This window comes from Peromyscus eremicus, chromosome 10 (genome assembly GCF_949786415.1).
Source record: "Peromyscus eremicus chromosome 10, PerEre_H2_v1, whole genome shotgun sequence".
In the NCBI taxonomy this organism is placed as follows: domain Eukaryota; kingdom Metazoa; phylum Chordata; class Mammalia; order Rodentia; family Cricetidae; genus Peromyscus; species Peromyscus eremicus.
The window spans coordinates 32,021,380-32,045,287 of NC_081426.1; the positions used below are offsets into that span (position 1 = coordinate 32,021,380).

Sequence of the window (23,908 nt, forward strand, 5' to 3'; positions counted from 1 at the left end):
GGCTGTTACCTCTATGAAGAGTTAGCATAGCACAGTCTGTTTGTGATCAACTTAGGCCAGTCAGATGCTACTGAAAAATCCACCCTAATAAGAAGCCTTTGATCATCTAAAATCTGATGTTCACACAGATAACCATTTCCTTAGAAACATCCTCAGAGGGGCCGCCCTGATGAGACCTGATCTACAAACAAGCTCCCAGCCTCCGGGGCTCCACCTCGTCTCTGCAGACTGGTTGCCACAGTCCTTCTAGTGTCCCTCATCAAATCCTTCTTTTCCATCAGTCTGGTCTTTGGTGAACTCACTCACAGCCCCTGTGACATGGACCTGCCACAGCACTGTGCCATGGCAGGAAGGGGATGCCTGATGTGGTAAAGGAGGTCTCAGGGAAACTTAGAGATGACTTCATCCTCACAGTGAAGCAGCAGCTTCTTCTGCACTGAGCTCAGAAACAAAGCCAGGGAAGGGAGGGGCCTCCTTGGTTACAGCACCACAGGGAGCTAACATGAGGACTGGAGTTGGGATTCCCAGGGCCCAGGGAAAAGCTAGGTGGGCATGGCAACTCACCAGTATTTCCAGCACTCAGAAAGTGGAGACATGGGGTCCCCAGAGCAAGATGACAGTCACACTAGCCTTATATCAGTGAGCTCTGAGTTCAATTGGGGAACCCTGCCCCCATGAATAAGGTCAGGTGATTGAGGAAGACTCCTGATGGCAACCTCAGGCCTTTACATAGGTGTGGACACACACGCACCCCCCCACACACACACACCCACACATGTGCCCACACTTGGATGTACACCACATGCCCATACATACACATGAAGAAAGAAAAACCCTAAGGACAAACCAGAGCTGCCTCTCCTCATGATTTCTCAACTCCTAGTGGGGAGTTTAGCCATTTCAATAAAGCAAGGGCCCTAAAAGCACAAGACAGTGGAGATAGGTGACATTACCTGCCCTGGTTAGCTTTCTGTTGCTGGGATAAAACACTGACCAGCACTAACTTGGAAAGCAAAGGGCTTATTTCAGCTTACAGGTTACAGTCCATCATCCAGAGAAGAAAGGACCTGGAGGCAGGAACTGAAGCAGCGACCCTGGCTACTTACTGGCTTGCTCTCCTGTACAACCCAGAACCACCTGCTCAGGGGTTGTGCTGCCCACAGTGGACTGGGACCTGTCATATCAATCAAAACGATGCTCATGGGCCAATCTGATGGAAGCCGTTCCTCAATTGAGGTTCCCTCTTCCCAGATGACTCCAGTTTGTGTTAAGTTGACAAACACTAACCAGGATGTACAGCTCTGAGTGGATTGAAGACTTTCTGATAAAATCCCCTGGAAGCTACAAACCAACTTTCACAACTAGCTATTTAAGGAGCAATGTTTCTGGAGCAGCATTTGTGCTAGATGGTCAGCAACACTTGCTGTGGATGATTGATTGATAAATAAAACGCTGATTGGCCAGTAGTCAGGCAGGAAGTATAGGTGGGACAAAGAGAGAGGAGACGTCTGGGAAGTGGAAGGCTGAGGCAGAGAGACGCTGCCAGCCGCCTCGATGAGGAGCAGGATGTAAAGTACCGGTAAGCCACGAGCCACGTGGCAAGGTATGGATTAATAGAAATGGGTTAATTTAAGAAAGAAGAACTAGATAACAAGAAGCCTGCCATGGCCATACAGTTTATAAGTAATGTAAGTGTCTGAGTGATTATTTTATAGGTGGGCTGCAAGACTGCGGGGGCTTGGCAGGACCCAGAGAGAAACTCTCCAGCTATAAACACTGTTGAGCCAACTGCTTTCTGTCAATGGTGACTCCACAGGGATCTCTTGTTTGTGCAGTGATGCTATGTAAGGACGAGTCCCTTCCATAAACACTGGCTGATCTTCCAGTGCACTGGAAGCCCCTCTGACTCAAAGAGGTTCAGTTAGCAAGTGGTACAATCTACTGGATGATACAAACAGCTAACATTTTTATACATATGTACTGAAGAGTGTAGCTAGAGTTTTCCTGCCTGGCCCACAGTCAGGACAAATCTCTCTCACCTGCCAGTCCCACAGCCGCTCAGACCCAACCAAGTAAACACAGAGACTTATATTGCTTACAAACTGTATGGCTGTGACAGGCTTCTTGCTAACTGTTCTTACAGCTTAAATTAATCCATTTCTATAAATCTATACCTTGCCACGTAGCTCGTGGCTTACCAGCATCTTCACATGCTGTTTGTCATGGTGGCAGCTGGCAGTGTCTCTGACTCAGCCTTCCACTTCCCAGCTTTATTCTCCTCCTTGTCCCGCCTATACTTCTGCCTAGCCAATGGCCAATCAGTGTTTTATTTACCAACCAATCAGAGCAACACATTTGCCATACAGAACATCCCACAGCAGAAGAGTTTGCAAACAGGGTGTAAAAAGGAAGGTTGGCCTTGCTGCCCCAGGATGCATGCAGTTATGTCTAGACTGGCAGAACTGGGCATCAAATCATTCACATTCTGCTAAGTGAATTGATCCTCAACACAGCATTTCAGAAGGGCTATGTGAGAGGGTCCATTGGGGATTCACAAGCCAAAGTGATGGGGAAACCTCCAGAAAAGTCTCCCTATAAAGGAGGTCCTCTATCTCAGGAATGGGGTTTCCACTGAGCATGCTGGTCCACACACTGGTCCACCTACGCCATTGTATGATAAGTTCCTGCTCCATCAAGGCCACATTCACTGGTAAAATGGCTGTCAGTACCTGGCATACACCAAGGACACTGTGGGCCCCAGCTATATTCCTGCCCTCCTCTAAAAAGAGCTTACTTCTCAATCACGAGATGCAAACAAAGGATGCTTGTTCTCCCATCATCCTCAGCTGCTAGAAGTAGTCACACCCCTTCCTATACCCATCCCCACTTCCTGCCTGTCCAGAAGTGAAAATGCCCTCACCACCTGCTCTTGCTACCATGGTATACAGAAACCATGAGCCAAAATAAATCTTTTTTCTTTAAGTTTTTTGTATCAGGCATTCTGTCTCAGCTGTAAGAAAAGTAGCATACAGTTGCTAGTTACTGGGTCTAAGCTTTTGAGTCTAAATCACTTCACCCATAAAAAGTAAATAATAGCAGTTGAGTATAACAAAGTTACTGGCTTTTCAAAGGTACTTAGAACAATTATTGCCAAAAGAAGTTTCTGAGGGAACAGATTAGGGCTTGCTAGGGGGAACCTCTTTTCCCCTAAAAACCTTATCGTCTCCCAATTTTTATGGCCTTTATTCCCAAAGAGTCAAGAATCACAAGTGCAAATTTTTGTAAAAACCAAATGTCCAAGAGCCAAAAACAGCCATTTCATGTTAAGTTTGGAGGAGGGATCCACTCTCCTCATCCATTCCTCTCAAGGAAGACCTGCATTAGCAATATTGAAGCCATTGCCACCGGGAGTCACCTAAGCCCAGACTCTGTGGTTAATTCTGTTTTCAGAGTAAAATACAGAGTCCAAGGAAACCATTTAGGCTTCCTTGCATGTCTCAGATTTACCAAGTAGAAATCTTCTGTCGACAGGAAATGCCCAGACCCACAGAACACACACACGCTCAAGCAACCAGACTTTCATATTTCATTTGTTTGTTTGTTTGTTTTAAAAAGTACATTGTTCTTACCTTTCCGAAACTCCCTTTACCAATGGCCCGCAGGATCTGGAAGTGGTCAAAGTTGACTGTAAAAAAGGAGAAAGAGGCAGTCAGGTCAGGCTTGGCTCTGGGACATGGTGTCCATGTACTACCCACTTGCTCTGCTGGCTTCTGTTCACTGGCGTTATTTATCTCCTGTCAGCACCTGGTGACTGAGGCACTGCCTGATGAAGGACATCCCATTTTCTCCCAAACACAATTAAAATCTCTCCGTGGGTGTACAGGCGGAGACATCTGGTAGGGACCAAGGTAGGTGACAACAGAAACGCTCAGCTGCTTCAATTTCATATTTTCACATGTATTTTTCCATTCTCAAAGGACAGCTGTCCCTACTGTGGACCCCTCGGGTGTACCCAGTGCTCTCACAGTCAGACCACAGCTTACATGTGTCTGCTGTTCAATGTCACAGTCGGCTCCTTCTACACAGTCTGTCTAAGGCCTGACAGTCTGTCTAAGCCCTGACAGTCTGTCTGTCTAAGCCCTGACAGTCTGTCTGTCTAAGGCCTGACAGTCTGTCTAACCCCCGGCGTTAAGGCTCCTACAGGCCAAGCACACTGACCCACACCACTCCCCTGCTCTCACTCTGAATCACACCACCTCTTGCCCCTGTTTAGCTGCCTCTGTGTCTTTACCCTTACTGACTGGACTCTACCCCAGCCTCTGCTCCAAAGCACATCAGCAGTGTACAGCCATACTGCTGACTGTCATGAACATCCTCTACCTTCCGTGTCCCTGATCCCTGTCTCCTTCTGTTTCTGATTTTTCAGGCAGGGCCCCATGTAACCCAGACTTCCCCTTTTCTCTACCTTTGGAGTGTTGAGGTTACAGATATACCACAAGGCCCAGTTTGTGCGGTGCTGAGGATTGAAGCAAGGGCTTCGTGCATACCAGGCAAGCACTCTTCCAGCTGAGCTACACCCGGCTTCTATGGCACAGCCCTCTCTCAAATGCCCCCTTCAATGGCTTCTGTATGCTCAGACTTTCCCTCCCAGGAGTTAGACACTGGAGTCTGTCACTCTCTGTCACCCAAGTACTCTCATGGCCTCCAGAGCCTTTAGTGGCATGCCAGAGCCTGTCAAAGTATCCCTGGCCTTTAGGTAGTTTAAATGGATGCCTACCCTAGAATACTCTTGGGGATTCAAACCTACCTTGATCTTCATGGATCCAACAGACCCCAGGCAGAATTGTGCCACCTTTCAGCTGACCACCCATTTCAGTAGGTCCAGAAGACCCTAGGCTGGGTGGCACCTTCCCAAAGCCAAGGATTCATCTCTGGTTCCTTTCCCTCCCAACCCCACATTTAGTCTTTTATCAGCATGGGTTTAGTTTTCCTCGTTCTGTACTCTTTCATCTGTCCATCCTGAGGCTCCTTTGATTTCTACCTGCTCCTTTTACCTAATGTCTACAATGGCCTTTCAAACCTCCCCTTGACCCTCCCCTGGGGCACATATAATAAGAGAGATAATCATGTCAGTCTCCTGCTGACTCCCTTGTCCTGACCCCTCTGTCTTAACCATGGAGACCATATTCCTCCCTGATTGCATGGTCCCTGTCCCACCCCCCCCACACACCCACCCTCATGCTGCAGACACAGGCCCCTTCCTTTCTAGTAAATCTGTCCCTTTTCCATCTAATGCTCTTCTCTGACTGTCCATTTGTCACCCTGCTGTGTCCTGTGTCCTGAGAGGGGACTGGGCCTAACTTCCAACTAAGCGTGCAGTCTTGTAGCATGGTAACTTCCACGGAACACATCATTCTGAATAGCTCAATAGGACTTGATCATTTTTCTTTGCTAGGCTCTGAGTTACCTGGGGTCAAAGGTCATGATTATTTTATTTGTTGTTACTCCCTTAGCACCTGACCTTGCTTAGTACACTGTGGCACTCCATAACTACTCATTAACTGAAGGGATGATTGAGTGAGCTAATCTCCATATTCATGGTGCCAAGCGCATAATAAGTCTTTGGTAAATATTTTTGCATTTGACTGAATTGCAGCCAGTTCTCAATAACTAGGAAAGACATGCTATTTACGAAGATGAAGGGGATTGATTAGCTCACTGCATAATTGAACTTGGGGTGTGGGGAAGTCAATGAACACAATTCGTTCCTTGTATATTAAACTTTGCCAAGCCAAAGTCAGAATCTAGTGAGCTGTCAAATGCCTGACGTGCTTAGAATAGAGAGGCTAGGTTAACAGTTAACTAGCGAAACTTCCTTTCTTTAACCCAGCTCTGTTTACTTTCAGAATAACTTACTGAAACCATAAATTCCATACTTCTCCTCTTACCCACTCTCTAGAGGTTGAGGGAGAAAAAGAAAGCAACGAACGTGGACCACAGCTCAGGTGGCTGTCATGTGCTGGGACATGTGCCTCACTTAACAAACACCTCCCTGGTTCAGAAAGTCAATGTCACTGTGGGTCTCTGCCCTCCGCCCTCCATGCAGCAGAGCCAGCTATCCAGAGGCGTGACTTAGGAACTGCCAGGACAAAGATGCTGAGTCCCTGCATGAGGAGCAGCCTCTTAACCCTATCAGAAAACAAAACAATGCTGTTGTGCAGTGGGGGTGGGGGTGGGGCTTTTGATGAGAGAGCAAGGCACATGGGAAAGGTTGGAGCTCCATGTGATCTTACTTTGGAGCGAAAGGGTAGCCTTTTATACCATCAGTACAGAGGCCAAGTTACCTTGATTGAATCCCATCACTCAGCAACTGGGTGGTCTCAGAGACGTCCCTTAAACTCTGTGGCCCCTCTTAACATTAGGTATGATAAAAATAATTCTTCCTTTTCTCAACACCTTGTCAAGTGCCTAACAGAAAGAGTGGAGGAGAGTTTAACATTGATTCACTAAGTCAGGAGGAACAGTCCATCATTGCTGGGAAGGTGCGGTATCTGGAACAGGCTAGTCTAAGGTATTAGGAGCTTTCAGCTTCTCACACGGTACCAAACAGGAAACATAAATGAGTAGAAGCAGGGCCAGGCTGTTACCTTCCAGCCCCAGCCCCCATGGCCTATGCCATTATCTAGGCCCTCTGTCTCAAAGACTACATGGTCTTCCAAAACATCGCCACCAGTTGAGGACCAAGTGTTCAGACACATGAGCCTGTTAGGGTATGGCAGTTGGCTTTCTGTTACTACAGTGAACACAACCAAAAGAAACTTAGAGAGGAAAAGGTTTGTTTCAGCTTACATGTCCTGATCACAGTCCATCACGAAGGGAAGTCAGGACACGAGCTCAAGATGGGAAGCTGGAGGCAGGAGCTGATGCAGAGGCCATAAAAGAGAGCTACTTACTAGCTTGCTTATGGCTTGCTCAGCCTGCTAGACTACCTGCTTACGGGTGGCATTGCCCACAGTGGGCGGGACCCCTGAAGGAAGCCTGGTGCTCACCTGTGTTTACCTGTGTTTAGCCAGAATGTCACACTGACTAAAGCTGCTTTGAGTAAGTCATGTGTAAAAATCGAGAAGCCCCTCTCCCCTGACACACACACACACACACACACACACACACACACACACACACACACACACTGCTTTCTGACATCATTTAAGAAACAACACTGCACACCTGTTGGACCACATCTTTCTCTCTTGGCTCCAGACATCTGTTGACCTACTGCTTTCTGGTGATAGATCCAGCCACTCAGGCACTGGCTATGATCCACTGGATCCTTGCCGTGTGTGTCACGGGTCTGACACCCCCAGCAGGCTCCTCTGTCTCGATTCCCTGCTTCTCTAGAACCATTTAGTTTTTCCAGCAGCCTACCAGTGTGAATAAACAACTTCATGCTCCCCAGCATCCCCTGTACCCTCTGAAGGTGCATTCCCATGGGATTCCTTGCCTGTCTGCAGCCATACTTCCTGCAGCCCCAGCCCGGCTCCCTCTGCCTGCAGGGCTTAACCCTTGGGGCCCCACCTTGATTGCATCCCGGGCCTCAGAGGTCTCCTCCCTTCACCAGCCACCCTACCTGTAGATTGCCTATAGTGAGCAATCAGACCCAACTCCTGCTGCAGTGTGTCCTGCTGGGAAACTGAGTTGGGATGATATCCACAGAGAGTCAGGAAAATGTAGAGGGAAGAACGTGGCCTTAGAGGTTAGCAGGCTGCATCCAATGGGGCAGGGAGAGTTCCATGTGAGAAAACCGGGGTGACAGGCCAAGTTACTTCGAAAGACATGCAGTCAAATTAGTGCCTTTTTTTCCTTCCTTCCTTCCTTCCTTCCTTCCTTCCTTTTCTTCCTTTCTTCCTTTCTTCCTTCCTTCCTTTCTTCCTTTCTTCCTTCCTTCCTTTCTTCCTTCCTTCCTTTCTTCTTCCTTTCTTTCTTCCTTCCTTCCTTCCTTCCTTCCTTCCTTCCTTCCTTCCTTCCTTCCTTCCTTCCTTCTTTCCTTGCACCTGTCCTTTCAAGGCAGTCTCATGTAGCCCAAGTTAGCCTCAAACTCTGTATATAGTCAAGGATGACCTTGAACTTCTGACCCTCTGATTATAGGCATGCGCTGCCACATTCAGTTATGTGGTATTGAGAGTGGAACTTGGGGCTTCATGCCTCCCCTCCAATAGACACCAGGGTCAGCTCCTGAGTAGATAAGCGTCAAAGCTACAGGCACTAAAACTGCAGATCTCAGTTCTAGACCAGAAGGCTGTCCCTATGTGTCCTTATCCATGGTGAGTAGAAATGACAGTTTGGGTGTTGACTTTGTCTCTCAGCAAGTCATTGGCTTAGTTCAAAGTCATAGGCTTAGGGTCTTCACCCAGTCTGGAACTGCTAGATCTCCATTAGAGAGAGCCAATGGTCTGAGTACTATACACACATGGTCAGCATCCAGGGACTCAGCTAACCGGGGTGCTTTAGTTTCATTGATGTTGATATGACAAAATATCCTGGTTTTAAAAAAGAGAGGAATTATCCTAATTCAAAATTCCTGGCTACAGTCCTTCATAGGCGAGAAGTCAAAGGGGCAGGAATTGGGGACAGCTGGTTATGTGGCATTCACAGTCAGAAACAGAGACATAAGAATGCACATGCTTGCTTGTGCTCAGCTTTACTGCTCCACCCTTACACAGTTCAGGTTCTGCTGCCTAGGGAATCGTGCCTTCCACATTGGACAGGTCTTCAATGAAGTAAGTCAACTATACACAAAAATGCCCAGAGGCAAACTTGATATAGACAATCTTTCAGTGAAACTCTCTGCCCAGGTGATCCAAGAGTGTGTCAAGTGGACAGTTAAAGCTGACCATCACATGGGGAAGAAAAAAATAATGTGTCTGTATTAAATGTCGACAGGTTATTTTCTTGTCAGGATTCCCTAACAGTATAGTGTAACAAGCACTTCAATAGCATCCATTCTGAGTTAACTGAAGTTATCTAGAGCTGTGCAAAGCCAGGGTGTCCAAGCTGTGGCCCATCGGTTGTGAGAGCACATGCATGTTTATTTTGTGGGACACTGCATTGTGGCATGGCCATCTACAAAGTTCATGCCCCAAAACCACACAATTGAGTTACACAAAACAAACAAAATCAAATGCATTAAATATACTTTGATTTTTGTGTTAGGCTGCATTCAGAACTATCCTGGGCTACATGTGGCATATGGGCTGCAGGCTGGGCGTTCCTGGTTTAAAACAAACAGGGAAATGCATTTGCAGTTTTGTGTAAGAAGATTGAGGATCTGAGGATGTTGGTATCTGGGTGGTTCCTGGAAAGATCCCCTGAGCTCACCATGCACACCGTGCTTCATCCAATGCTGGAAGTTAACAGATTCATCCTGGAAACTGCGAGCATACCCTGATCCCAGTGGTTCTGTAGCTCTGTGGGCTCTGGCCCTGAGTGCAACCCTCTTCTACCTTTGACTCCTGAGGTGAGACGGGTCTCTTTCACAATCATGTCCAGGGCTGAGAAATTGCACTGGAGAGTCTGTTCCTGGCCAATGTCCATGCTGGCTGGCAGGGTTGCTGCAGGAGGTCAAATCTAGGTGTTTGACGCAGACTGTCTTCTTGGCCCTGCTCTGCCTACATGCCCCACTCCCCACCCATGAAGAGAGAAGCTGGGATTTGCTTCACAGAGCCGCAGCACTGTTTTCAGCCTTATTAAAAAGTGTTTTGTTTCCTTGTTGATAAATGTGTTTAATAACACCCCAAGCCTTTTTTCTAACAGTCTACACTCTTATCAGCAAGAACACTGAATCTGGGAGCAGCCAGGAATTTGCATGCCTAATTCATATGGGTAGAGTACGGCAGAAACTTTAGGGTGTAAATTAATTTAGAGCTGGTGGAAAATTCATGATAAGACAAGCTTCCAGGAGAGCTTGAGAAACTCAACTGTCAATCTGTCCTTCCTCCCTGTATGCCTGATGTCTTCAGTTTCTTTGCCAGCGCTGTGATAAAATATGATGACAAAGACAGCTTAAGGAAAAAGGGTTTAATTGCCAAGGTTATTGCCTCTCATTGCAGGGAAGTCGAGGTAGCATGTCTCATTTATCCACAGTCACGAGCAGAGAGCAATGGGCTAATTAATGTTGCTAGTGCTCAGCTCATTTTCTCTGCTCTTATCCAATCCAGGATACAGTGTCACCCATACTGAGCATGTCTTCCAGCCTCAGTTAATGTAGTCAAGACAACCCCTCACAGACATATCCACAAGCCAACTTGATCCAGACAGTTCCTTACAGAGATTCCCTCTCCATGGGGATTCTAGTTGGCAATTAAAATTACCTTGATGTATTTATTACTTTCCTAGGACAGCCCTAACAAATTGTCACCAAGGAGCATAAAACAGCAGGAATTAATTACCCCACAGTTCAAGAGGTCAAAAGCTCAGAGCAAAAGTGTCAGCAGGTCTGTGCCATTCATGGAGACCCTGGGGGTCCTTCCCTAATGCCATCATCAGTTCTTGGTGCTCTGCATCGCTCCAGCCCTTGCCTCTCCCTTCTCGGGGCTTCTCCCCAGGTGTCTCTTCTTCCCAGGTGTTTTCTTATTACTCAGCTACATCATTTGAGGCTCACCCTAGATCCGAGAAGCTTCAACTACACCAGCAAAAACCCATTTCCAAATCTGGCCCCATTCGAAGGTTCCGTGTGGTTGCACATTGGGAGGAAACAGTTACTTGGCTCAGTGTACTCACAAGAGCTCCCAACACAAGGAATGGCCAGTGAAGGAAAGCCAAGTGGGTGACCGGAAGCTCCAGCCCACACTTAATGCACCTGCCATTCCACAGTGGTATACACAGCTGCAGCTGTCAGAGTCATAGACACAAAGTTTAGGAATAGAATTTGGACCTGCTCTTCAGCCTGGTAGAGTTGAGCCAGAGCTTTGATTTCAACACATGGACAGGAAGTCATGTGACTGTACCCCCTGTAAGTTCCCAGCTCTCAGGACAATGATTTAAAGGGACACTCCTCAGATACCTAAACCATAGACGTTCTGACAAGTGAGAGCTGACTATCTGCCTTGTTTGGAGGAAGAACAGTGCAGGGGTCAGGATCCAGCATGATTAGAACATCCACTGACACGTTTTGACTCAGTTGCTGAGCAGCAGATTGGGAAGGGTGACAGGTGACAGGAAGAAAAACACAGCAATTCTGCTGCCTTCTGCACAGGGAACTGCACTGGTCACCCATGCCCAATGCTGAGAGGAAGATGCTGTGGACGTCAGATCTGCCTGAGGACTTTGCCCATGAGCAGGAAAGAAAGCTGAGAAAATGAAGAAGTGTAGCATGAATCTTAGAGAGTCTTATTAATAAAATCAAACCTGAGGCAAGTTATTGGGGTGAAATGCTGGATGATCAGAGAGACAGAACAAGCCACAGCTATCTCACCTCACCAGATCCTCAGCTGGTCCTGTTTCCTCAGACTGGAAGCTTCTGTGTCCTCATCCCAACGGCTCTCAGCTGAACTGCTGCTCGAAAGCCTGAAGCTTAACCAGCTAAAAAGCTTCTAGTTTCTGGTCCTCACGTCTTACATATCTTTCTGCCTTCTACCACCACTCCCTGGGATTAAAGGCTCGCTTTCTGGGATTAAAGGCGTGAGTCACCATGCTTGGCTATTTCCAATGTGGCCTTGAACTCACAGAGATCCAGAGGGATTTCTGTCTCTGGAATGCTAGGATTAAAGGTGTGAGTGCCACCATTTTCTAGCCTTTGTATCTAGTGGCTGTCTGTTCTCTGACCCCAGATAAATTTATTAGGGTGCACAATATTTTGGGGAACACAATACCACCATAGAGAAGTGAGAAGATAGTTTGATACAGACACTTAATGGTTTGTCTTATCTCCTTAGCAACCAGAAACAAGCATCCTCCATTCACTGCCATACACTTAGTTATCCTAAAAACCTGCTCAAAGTCTTTAGAAGAGGTGAAAATCAGAGCACAGACACAGGAGGACCATGGGAGGACACAGAGATGATGATGTTTATAAGCCACAAGTATGGCTGGCTGTTTGAATGTACCTTGGACATACTTCCTGGATGGAAATGACCGTCCCCTGCCTGTCACTGTGAGAAGCAACTCCCAGCACTGACATCAAGACTGAGCACATATCTCCAGTCTCAACCCCTCTATCCACCAACCGGAGGCTTTGTTTCCATGTCTGTGAAATGGAACTGCTAATATTCTCTTGCAAAGCCCTAGTAAAAATTATAGATCTCTAGAAAGCTGTGAGCGCTCCACCTGGACAGCCAAAAACCATAGGGTAAACTATGGTCACCACAGTGGCTAGATGTTAAGATAAATGTGTTCAGAGAAGGAAAACTATTAAAACTTGAAGGAAACGATGGATACCAGCAAAAATAGCGACTCCTGGGGCTTCAATCTCCATATCGTCCTCAGGATGTGAAACACACCGCTTGATCGGTGGAAGCCTCACCCACAGTGTGTGCTAGTCCTCCCACTTAACAGCTCAGTGCATTCTCCCCACCACTGGAAATGCTCATGGAGTTAAACAAACTGTGTGAAAACAAAGCCTTTTGGAAGAAGAAGGCTTTAGTCATAACACAAATTGCCGAACACATGGCTGGGTTTTGTCAGCTTCTGGGAAGAAGGTGCAACTTGCCAACAGAAGTCTGAAGAAAATGACAATATTTGAGATGAAGCAAAGCCAGACGCAAGTCTCCTGGGACTCCCAGGCTCCTCCTGAGCAGCCTTCTGAAGCACATGTTCTCCTGAAGCTGGGGTGAAAATGGTGTAAGCCTTTCTTTTTTCTATTCATGGGCATGGAAAATCTTTTCCCCCAGTCCTGGTAAGCTTTCAAAGCCCCGCTGGGTGAGCTGTGCTTTTCTTTCCTGAGTGGCAGAAGTGACACAGCCTTCTTAGGCACTGTTTTCTCATCTTCCCACTGGGGGAATGTGGGGACATCGCCCCAGGTTCTCACAGGCGAAACTCAGATACACCCAGATTACATAAACAGGCATGCATAACACCTGTGGATTCAAAACTCCATGGCAGGAAGAATCAAGCCTCCTTGTGTGGGAGGAAGGGTGATAATGGACATCACAGGTTCGAAGTAGCCATGTGCAGAGCTAAGACCCAAACCCAATTTACAGTCCTCACCTTTTCAGATCCCCTGTCTGTAAACACCACACTGAGCAAATGGGGACAAAAACTTACTGTGATAGAATACCCACTTGTGTCAGACAGGGGACAGCTGCCTATGAAGGACCAGTGCCCAGGAGAGCTGGGGCCCAGCCTCTTGTAGTAGAAGATGGAAAATGAGAGGCAGTGAGGACCACTGTGAGTGGTGAGAAGCAGAGGAGGAGTCCACAGGTCTCCAGGGCAGAGGGGTCCACTGAGCATGCCGGCCTCTCAAAGCAAGTGGCCTCAGAGACCAGGCACAAAGCCTGGTCCTGCCTTGAAGAGGAAAGCACGCACACATTCTCTGCTTGGAGAACAGTGACTAAACGGGCCTTGGGCAGGATCAAGGATCTGAGTGTGCTTTAGTGAGCAGTACAATCAACCCCTCTAACTGCATAAGCGCAGGGACGTCTATGAACCACCTGTGCTGACAAATAGAATAACATGGGATAAATGGATAAAGTCCTACAGACTCGCAACCTACCAAGACTGCATCATGAAGAAGCAGCCGACCGGAACACACCAATATCAGCAGGAAGATTCAATTAGTGAGGAAAAGCCTTCCCCAAAGAAAAGCCCGGGGCTAGACAGCCTGGTTGGAAAATTCAACTGAGCAAAGAGAAGCTGTCAGTCCTTCTCAAACTCTTGCCAAAAAAAAAGGCAATCCTTCTCTTGTAAAGAACTCAGAGGTGGGAACTCTCAGATTCATTTCATGAGGCAAGCATTGTCCTGACACCAAATCCAGACAGGCTACAGGGAGAGAAAACTAAAGCTCTTCTCCCCGAGGAAGATACTGAAAAAGTCCTCAGCAAGGTGTCAGCTGAGCAAATCAATAGCCCCTTGGCAGGAACCCTTGTGGAAGAATCTAGACAGGCAAATCTCACCACCACACGCCACTGGAACAGATGAGAGATGGAAACCAGAGGCCTATCTAAACAGATGAAAACCACGTGATTGGCATCTTCTAGAATCCCCTTTTTACTTTTTTTTTGCTTTTTTTTTTTTTTTTTTTTTTTTTTTTGGTTTTTCAAGACAGGGTTTCTCTGTGTAGCTTTGCGCCTTTCCTGGAACTCGCTTTGGAGACCAGGCTGGCCTCGAACTCAAAGAGATCCGCCTGGCTCTGCCTCCCGAGTGCTGGGATTAAAGGCGTGTGCCACCACCGCCCGGCTAGAATCCCCTTTTTAGACTTTCCATCCTCTCTAGTTCAGTCTGCACATGGTCCCTCTAGAATAGAAGCCTTAAGCTACATCAGTTTGAAGGGAAGAATTCCCAGCAGGGCTTGGTTTATAATGTAAAGTACTAAGGCACCATGCCCTAAGCTTGCCTAGGACTTGTCACACTGCTTGAACAATTACTCAGCAAAGCCTATGAATGGAATCGTGGTGCAGAAGTACTGTTCTGCTTCAAAAAGTAAATACAGGTGAATTAAAACGAAAAATAAGTAGATTAAAATTCCACATATATTTATTATACAAGCTCTTGGCAAAGGGATACATTTCAGCATAATAAAAATCATTTATGGTACAGCAATGTCAGCTTTGCAGTCAAGAATGAAAAACTGAGAGCGTCCCCTGAAAGACCAGGGGCGTGACAAGCTGGTTCACTGTGCACACTGCCACTGCTACTTAGGTGTGCTCTCAAGAGCAATTAGGCAAGAAAGAGAAATAAAAGACCTTTTCAAGTTGGGCATGGAGGCCTATGACTGTAATCCAGGACTCATGAGGCTGAAACAGGAGGATTGCCACAAACTCAAAGATAGCCTGGACAACAGAGTAAGTCCCAGGCCAGCCAAGGTAAAACAACAATACCCACTCTATAATAATAATTTTATAAAAGACATTCCAACATTTTAATCTTAAAGAATTAATATCTACAAATGACCTGATCTTGTATATAGATCCTTAGACACTAAAGATTCTTCAAAATCCTCCCAAAATAATAAATGGATTAGGTAAATATGCACAATAAAAGAGCAACATCCCAAATACTTCCAATAAATTATCTGAAAAGGAAAATAGCCCCGTTAGTAATAACATCAAAACAAATAAAATATTTACTATACATTTACCAAGGAGATGAAAATTCTGCCTACTAGCCTGAGAAATTTGGAGAGAGGAATTTTAAAAAGTAGATCACTGGAAATCTAGCTCCACAGGCCCTGAAAACAAAGCTGTTAAAATGCCCACACACCCAAAAGGCTGCAGAATCGATGCCGTTGCTACTCAAATTCCAAGGGCATTTTTTTTATAGGAATAGGGGAAAAAACTGAAATTCATATAGAATCACATAAAAATCTCATGGAGCACAAAAAACTGAATGGAATGATCAGAGTTGAGGGCAGCACACTGCTGAGTTCCACAGCTATAGTCATTATTAAGATCTACATGTGGAGTGTCCCACTAGGCCCAACTGTTTGAACATCGGTCCCTGACTCTTCTGGGAGGCTCTAGAATATTTTGGGGATGGCTTCTTACTGGTGGATCTAGAGTTATAAGTTTATAAATGTGTGTCTCCTCCATACACTTTAAGTATTTATTTTCAAGGAGGAGGCTCTCAGGAAGCATGCTCATGTAGGGGTTGAAAATGGCTTGGGTCAGGACCCAATGCATTGAGCACTGATGATCATGTGAGGCTCTGGAAGTCATGGGGAGCCCCTGGAGCAGGAAATGTCCCTGTCACAATCACACTTGGGCTTAACAAAGCCAATCAAGAATGGCAATGACTCATTAAAAACTGACAATAAAAACTTCCCCAAACATTAGGTTTTTTTCAACCATCAAAATACTGGCTTCACTACCACCCCGGGAGCCAGCTGAGAAGTCTTTGACAATGTCTTGATGACTGCGCCAATCAGGTGTCTTGAATGTCACAGCCTCTCAAGATGTCAGGTAGATGTTCTGTGTTCTGCTTGGATCCATATGTCAGGTGAGGGTGCCAAGCAATCTTGGACAAGGACAAACTCCAACCTGTGACATACAGAGCATGCAACTGCCCCATAGAATAATGAGCCCTCACTGCTCCCAATGAGAGTAAAACACATCTCACCGCTGTCTGAGCACTGGTGTGTTCTGGGGGAGTGGCCACTTGGGGCTCCACATCTCTGCTTTTAATAGGAGACAGAGGGTAATCATTTCCAAAGGTTTGAACAGAATAAAAGTGAGTTTTGTGTCTGTACTTCTCACGCCTTTCTAAAGAGAATCTGGCATTTGATAAAAGCTCTCCAGTGGGAAAGTGTCAGGCAGATCCTCTGTGGATTCATGTGACATGTTTACTGGAAGCTCATTTTTGTCATAGGCATTCTGTACTGTAGATACCAGAAGGCACGAGGCAGGCCTTTTGGGACCCTCACATCTAGCTCACACTGACTGGTACTCTGACCTGTCATCTGTAAGAAGAGTACTCAATGTACTAGAAAGAAGTGTACAGGGAGGGACACAGCTGGGGCCAGGGGGGTCTTAGAGAAGTAAACTTTAAACTGAGCTGGGAGTATGGGCAGTAACTGGGCAATGCCAGGAGTACGGCCATGCAGGGGACGGGAAGCTGTCTGGGGAGGGTGTGAGAGATGATTCTAAGCACAGCCAACAGGCAATTCAGACCCTGAAATGGAAATGGGGTGTGGATGTTCAACAGTGGCCACCCCTAAAGAGTACGGGGTCAAAGAGATACAGCACTGAACAGGTAAGAAGGGGTCACACCTAAGGACAGAGATGGAAATGATGTCCTTTATCTCAAGAGCTAGGGAAAACCTGTCAGGGTGGGTTAGTCCAGGAGAAAGAAATGAGGTAGAAAAGGAGAAAGGTATGAGAATAGGAACAAGGAGAAGAATGGGGGAAAAGAGGAGAGAGAAAGAGAGAGAGAGAGAGATAAAATTATGAGGGAGAGAGGAAGGCACGTAGGGTGATATGATCAATTTCTTCACTTAACAAGCTTATCAGTCAGCATGACTGCTGTGCTGTGTAACAAACATACCCCAGCTCTTAATAGCGTATAACAATGACCATTTGCTTCTTCATTTGTAGCATGTGTCTACACAGACCAGCCAACTTGCTACACTCGCTCAGTGCCTTAGGCTATTGGAGCTGCTGTAACAAACTACTGTGGGTAGGTAGTTAACAGACAATAGTCATTTCTCTTGATCTAAAAGCTGAGACGTACAGGGCAAAGTGTCTGCTCAATAGTCCTTGACTCTCACCATCTTGCCACTTCCTCACATGATGGAAGGGGTAGGGTGTGCCTCTGAGATTTTTGTAAGGTCACAATCCCATCTGTGAGGGGCCCCCACATAGCCTCTTCACCTCACAGAGGTCCATGTTCTAACACTACCACGGTGGTTTCAGAATCTTATTGAGGGATGGATCACTGTAGTAGTTGCCTGACTTGCTGCTGTAATAAAATGTCTGACAGAACATTAGAAGGGGTGAGTCTGTCTCACAGCTCCAGGGTACAGTCCATCAAGATGAGGAACACATGGTAGCAGGAACATGAGGCGGATGGTCCCAGAGCATCTATAGTCAGGAAGCAGAGGCAGATGAATTCCGGTCCTCAACATGTTTTCTTTTTATAATCCAGACCCAAGCCTGTGGGATGGTGTAATCATCATTAAGATGATTTTTTCCTACTTGTTTAACCTAATCTAAATAATTCCTCACAGCACGCCCAAAGGCTCTCTCCCAGATGATGCTAGATCTCATCATGGGACCATCAATACTAACTACCGTAGGCACAAACATCTGGACCACAGTATGTGGAGACAGTCTGACAGAGGCTACATCTCACCCATGTGTTCAGTTCCCATTGTTATTAAATGTCCCCCCCCCATCAGACAGTAGCACACTCTTCTGTTTTGTTTGCTCTTCTATCCCTAGTGTTAGGCACAGTGCAGACATTCTCGATGCCCATGAGATAAATACATTCTTCTGATTTCTATAAGTCACACTCCCATGTTGACACACGAGTCAGCCTTGCTCTACCTTCCCCACCCCTGGACCATCCCTGTGTTTGTGGACCTGGCCATCATTCTTTTTCCAACATCTGTTTAGAGCCTTCCCCAACAGAGGTGCTTTCTCAGACCAATTTTGTGATGTTTTTGACTGGGACCCAGGGTGTCTAGATATGTGGTCCACATTATTCCAGATGCAACTATCCAGGTATATAAGGGAAATTGCAGGAATCAACTGGGACAAGCATCTGGCCCTCTCCCACATGGGTGGGCCCCTTCCTGTCCATGGAAGGCATGGATAGAGCTGAGCTGCTGACCCTCCTGCCCCAGATGCTGCCCTTCTTTGAGCTGAGCCACCAGCTACTTGTGGGTCAGGACCCTGCGGGCTTTTACACTGAGCTCTCACTGATGCCTCTCCTCAGCCTGTCAATTGCAGTTCTGAGGACTTCACAGCCCGGTAGCCACGTGAGTCAGTTCTTTATAACAAAATTCTTTGTGAAAGTGCATCGCAACTCTGGAAAGCTCTATTGGCATCTTGAGGCAGACACTGTCTGTTCTTCACCTTCCTCTCTTCTGTCCTTATGTTACAACTAGAGCAATTGCACCTGTCTCTACTCTTGAGGACGTCCTCTTGTGCTAGGAAGTTGCTGTGGACTGCATATCAGGTGGGAAACCAGAGTTTGGAGTGTCCTGGAAGCAGCTCTCATCCAGTAACTGGCGGGCATGAGTGGATAGCATCCCCGGGTCCTTCTAACACAGGGCGGGATGATTCTGAAGTGTGGTCTCCGCTGTTCTTCAAATGCCACAGTACCCTGTGTTCCCACGGTGCCCTGCATGAAGACACAGCCCGTGGTGGCTGCTTGTTCCTTCCAGCCTTGTGTCCCCTCCACACAAGTGTCTGGAGACCACATTAGAAAGGCACCTCTTCTAACTGGAGCTTTCAGAGTTTACCTCTAGAAAAGCCCAAACTGAGATGCTACCGTCAAAGGGGTTCACGTATAATGTGAAGACAAGTTCTCAGAAAGAACTAAACCTTCCACTAAACCTTCTAAAGAGATGATTACATGATTAGAACATGAATGATTGTGGAGAGATTAGAATGTTGGTCTAAAGCCTGATTAAAGTTTATCTTGGGCTGTCTTTAGCTTTTTGTTGTTGTTGTTGTTGTTGTTGTTTTGAGACAGGGTTTCTCGGTGTAGCTTTGGAGCCTGTCCTGGAACTCACTTTGTAGACCAGGCTGGCCTTGAACTCACAGAGATCCACCTGCCTCTGCCCCCCTCCCTGCTGTGGGATGTTCTGTATGTCATATGTGTTGCTGATTAGTCAATAAATAAAACACTGATTGGCCATTGGCTAGGCAGGAAGTGTAGGCAGGACAAGGAGGAGAATAAAGCTGGGAAGTGGAAGGCTGAGTCAGAGAGAGACACTGCCAGCCACCATGATGACAAACAGCATGTGAAGATGCCGGTAAGCCAAGAGCCATGTGGCAAGGTATAGATTAATGGAAATGGATTAATTTAAGCTGTAAGAACAGTTAGCAAGAAGCCTGCCACGGCCATACAGTTTGAAGCCAATATAAGTCTCTGTGTTTACTTGGTTGGGTCTGACGGCTGTGGGACTGGCAGGTGAGAGAGATTTGCCCTGACTGTGGGCCAGGCAGGAAAACTCAAGCTACACCTCCCCCCCGAGTGCTGGGATTAAAGGTATACACCACCACTGCTTTTTAAATAGCCATTCTTTGCTTACTTCTGGGTCTGACCTAAGGTCCTGTGACTAACAGAGAAAAATCCTTTAGAATGTCTTAACTTAACAAAGCCATAGTTTCTGCCAACCAGTTTGTTAAGAATGGCATCAGACAGCACCTGGAGCCTATGGCTGAGAGATGGCCCCACCTCGTTTTACCCCGCCTTCTTAATACTCCACTGGAGTGGCTGACTTGTGACTCTTTGTTCCACGACTTTAAGAGCTTTGTCCACCGGTTACCACATTGCAGCAAGGAATTTGGAAGAATCTAAATCTGTGTTCCAGGGCCATATGCACTCATATTTGGCTACAGAATAAAGTCTCTCATCCTCCTTGTATCATAGCACCCTGGGTACCTCCCTCCCGGCACATATTCTGTTCTGTGATTGTTAGTGCATGTGTTTATTAGCTTGTGTCTGTCTGTAACAAGGTCACTGGTCTCCTTGTGTCCTCTGTGTCCTGCTCAGAGTCTGCTGAGTGAAGAGTGGTGGAGTAGCCAACCCTGGACACAGCCTCTCTTTCCCCATATTAGCTCCCTCATTAGGAAAGCAAGACCACGGTGCCAGAGAGTGGCTTCTGGCTGTATGATCTGAGAGTCTGAGATGCCATGGCTGGCAGGTAAGAAGGGACACAGTGTCACTGTCTGACAAGGCTCTGGATGGGAATGTGGCCTCGGTTAGCTTTAATTGGACAGGGGTGCCAGGACAGTACAGCTATTAGGAGGGAAAAAGCAGAGAGAGGAACAGCCTCCTTCATGGTGGCTGCTAATGGGATGCTGCCTGGTGCAACTCCAGCCAGGTGTCTACATAGAAATGGCCTTTAAAGGATCCCATTCTTGGAGACTAATGAGTGTTCCACACTTACACATAACTGTTCTCCCCTAATTAGTGTTTTAGTCACTCTCCTGGTTTCTACTTATTATTCCTAGAGGTGGAAAAACCAACCTCCTTTGTGAAGTCAACAGACCCCCATATTGGCAGATGATCCTGAAGCCCAGGGCATGCAAAGATGTGCAATGCATCAGGAGCTGGAATACCCACCCTGAAGATCATTTCACCTCCTGACAGAGGAGAGAATAACACAGAAAATCTGAATAATCCTTAAAATGAGTTAATGTTGGTTGTCAACTTAACAGGGTCTTGAATTATCAAAGACAAGCCTTGGGCATCCCTATGAGGGGTTATCTAGATCAGGATGAGGTGGGAGGATCCACTCTGAATGTGGATGCCACCCTGGACTAAATAAAAAGGAAAAAGGCAGTGGGCTCCAGTGTTCATCTCCTCTGCTTCCTGTTGCTGTGATCTGTGCCCCTCTCATGGTGGACTGCACCCTTGAACTATGAATGGAGGCAAACTCTTCCTTCCTTTCATTGCTTTTGTCTCAGCAATGAGAACAGTGACCAATAGAGTCCTGTGTCCATCAGGAAGCCAAACCCAGAATTAACCCCACAGCCACAAATGATATTCAGACCCTGAAGGTCTGGTGTGAGCACTTTCACTGAAGGTAGACGGTGCTGGGACTGCGTGCACTCTTCAGAGAACAGAAAAGGGCTTTGAGAGGAGAGTTTTGAGACAGTCCTGCTGCAGAACATGGGACTCAAGGGAAACCTCTTTGCCCATGCCAACCGAGGCTGAGCGTGTGTACAGGACAGTGTGCCTACTCCAAATGCATGTCTGGCAACTCACAGGCACGTCAAAGCACAGGTGTAGGATGCTTCTATGGCCTGTTCCAGCCTCAAGATGGAAGAACTCTGAATCCTAAGCATGTGCAGTGCAGTGTACTCAGGTGCGAGGAAGCTATCTACCTAGGGAAGTGCAAGGAATGGTGTAGGTGATTCCCTGGAAATCAGTTACAAAAGAAGACTGGTCTCAGTGTTGCAGTCACACAATATTGCGAAGCAGGAACAATCTAAATGATGGTAAGCAGGCCAGTTTACTGTCATTTGGGGGAGTAGGGTGTGTAGAGGAGGGAACAGATGAGGGTCCTGAGCACAGTGTGTAAGCTGTGGTCACACTGGTGTGCTCACCTTGCAAAGACACCTCCAGCTGGATACCAATGATCTGTGGGATTGTTTCTGTAGTTGTGATGTTTCTAGAAAGTACTGTCATGCTTCATTAAAACGATGGAGTTTTCAAAAAACAATGAGCCACAGTGAGTGTCAATCAGACAAAAGGAACAGAAAGACACCAGGGAAGAACTTTGGAGTTTGTAAAGAGGCCAGCTTCTTCCAAAGCTGAGATAACTGAGCCTTCATTCTCCCTCACTGGAATGAGCTTAACCTTAGGGAAACCAACCAGAGGAGTTCTCTCCTCTCTCTCTCTCTCCTCTCTCTCTCTCTCTCTCTCTCTCTCTCTCTCTCTGTCTCTCTCATAGTTCTTTGGTTAACACTTGACGATGGCAGCAGCTAGTGCCAGGTGGGGAAGTGCCTAGACAGAGGGTGGATGAAGGGTGTTATAAGGAAGGGGACATGTTGCCATTGCCTGGACCACTGATTGATCCAGCATCACTAGATGTCTAGCTCAACCCTGAATCCAATGCCTGGACCACTGGTTGATCCAGCATCACTAGATGTCTAGCCCAACACTGAATCCAAAGCACAGCCCCACCAACACAGAATCCACAAGATATAAGTTACTCAATTTAAATTAAACCTGTATTTAACTTATTATGGAAGACATATGAAGGCCAGGGGGGCAAATTAAATGTAGTAAAAATCCAGTACATGAAACAGTCTTCAAGTAAACTGATCGCTTTCACAAGTAAATAATATGGAAATGTTTTTATTTTATCTCCTGTATGTGAGTGACCTGAATGTAAATCTGTGTACCACATTTGTGCCTAGTACTTGGGGAGGTCATCAGAGGGCATTCGATCCCCTGAGACTGGAGGTATGCACAGTTGTAAGTCATGTGGTGCTGGGAACCAAGAACAAGTCCTCTGCAAGAGTAGCAAGTACTCTTAACCTCTGAGCCATCTCTCTAGCCCTAAAACATTGATTTTAAAAGAAACAATCCTAACTAAAAGCAATGGAAATTAAAAGACCTAGCATCTGAGTAATGCAACGTAATTTTAATCCACCATCTATGAGACATGTTTTAGGCTACAGAGGAAATGTGAATGTGGGATGAGTGGCATTGAGTAGTTGCTGACAGCTGTATAGAGACAGGAAAAGACCTCTATTTCATCCCATGTGCAAAGTTCTGTTCTAGGAGGTTGGGGTTCTCAGGTGACTGGCCCAACCGTGTGTTCTAGAGGGAAGCTGCAGGACATGATGGTAGATATGCCAAAGCCTTAAACAACCACTGTCTCCAGCTTCATAGTTTCAGAAGCAATCAGCTGACATCAGAAGACAAAGATGCCCTTTGTTGTTGATTAATTCAGCCTTTTGAAAAGATGGGGGAAGAACAGGAACCGATGCAGCTTTTGTCTTTGGGGCATCTTCACAATCTTGGAGGAAGCAAAGCAACCAGAAGGGAAATAATAGCTCACTCATTGAGGTGTCAGTAGAGAAGTGGAACATACCGTATGAATAGGAGATGTGAGTGTCACAAAGCTAGCTCCAGTCTCCGGGGCAAAGGTCATCCCTGAGTACAGAAAGAGCTCTGGTGTGTCAATGAGAACGAGCCCCACTCTGTAGAAAAGCTAACTGGGAGGCTCGAACAGGAAGTCACAGCAAGATATCTAAACTAATTAACCTGGTTAAAAAGAACTCAACATCGATGGCCATGAGAAGTGCCCATCAAAACTGCTCTGAACTCTCACTACACAATGAGTATGACAAGACACATGCTACAGTCCACCACCTACCATGATACAGCTTGACATGAAAGCTAAATCTGCACAAATACATATCAAGATAAGAATTAAAAATGTAATGATGTACAGTCATGTGCTGGGCATAATGACAGTGGAAATCAACCAACGAAGCTACATGTAGCAACGTGGATGGACAATACAGATAATACTGAGGACAGAAAGCCACACACAAACATACATTTGTGATAT

General features: G+C 46.5%; 1 protein-coding gene across 3 annotated transcripts in view; it reads right to left on the bottom strand.

Annotated features, from left to right (window-relative positions):
• Stk32b (serine/threonine kinase 32B) overlaps positions 1-23,908 on the bottom strand; it is a 254,592-nt gene that overhangs the window by 184,399 nt on the left and 46,285 nt on the right. For all 3 annotated transcript variants that reach the window (XM_059275781.1, XM_059275783.1, XM_059275782.1), the window contains exon 2: positions 3,630-3,685. In XM_059275781.1, coding sequence (XP_059131764.1) covers positions 3,630-3,685 — 56 coding nt within the window. The remainder of the gene's footprint in view (positions 1-3,629; positions 3,686-23,908) is intronic.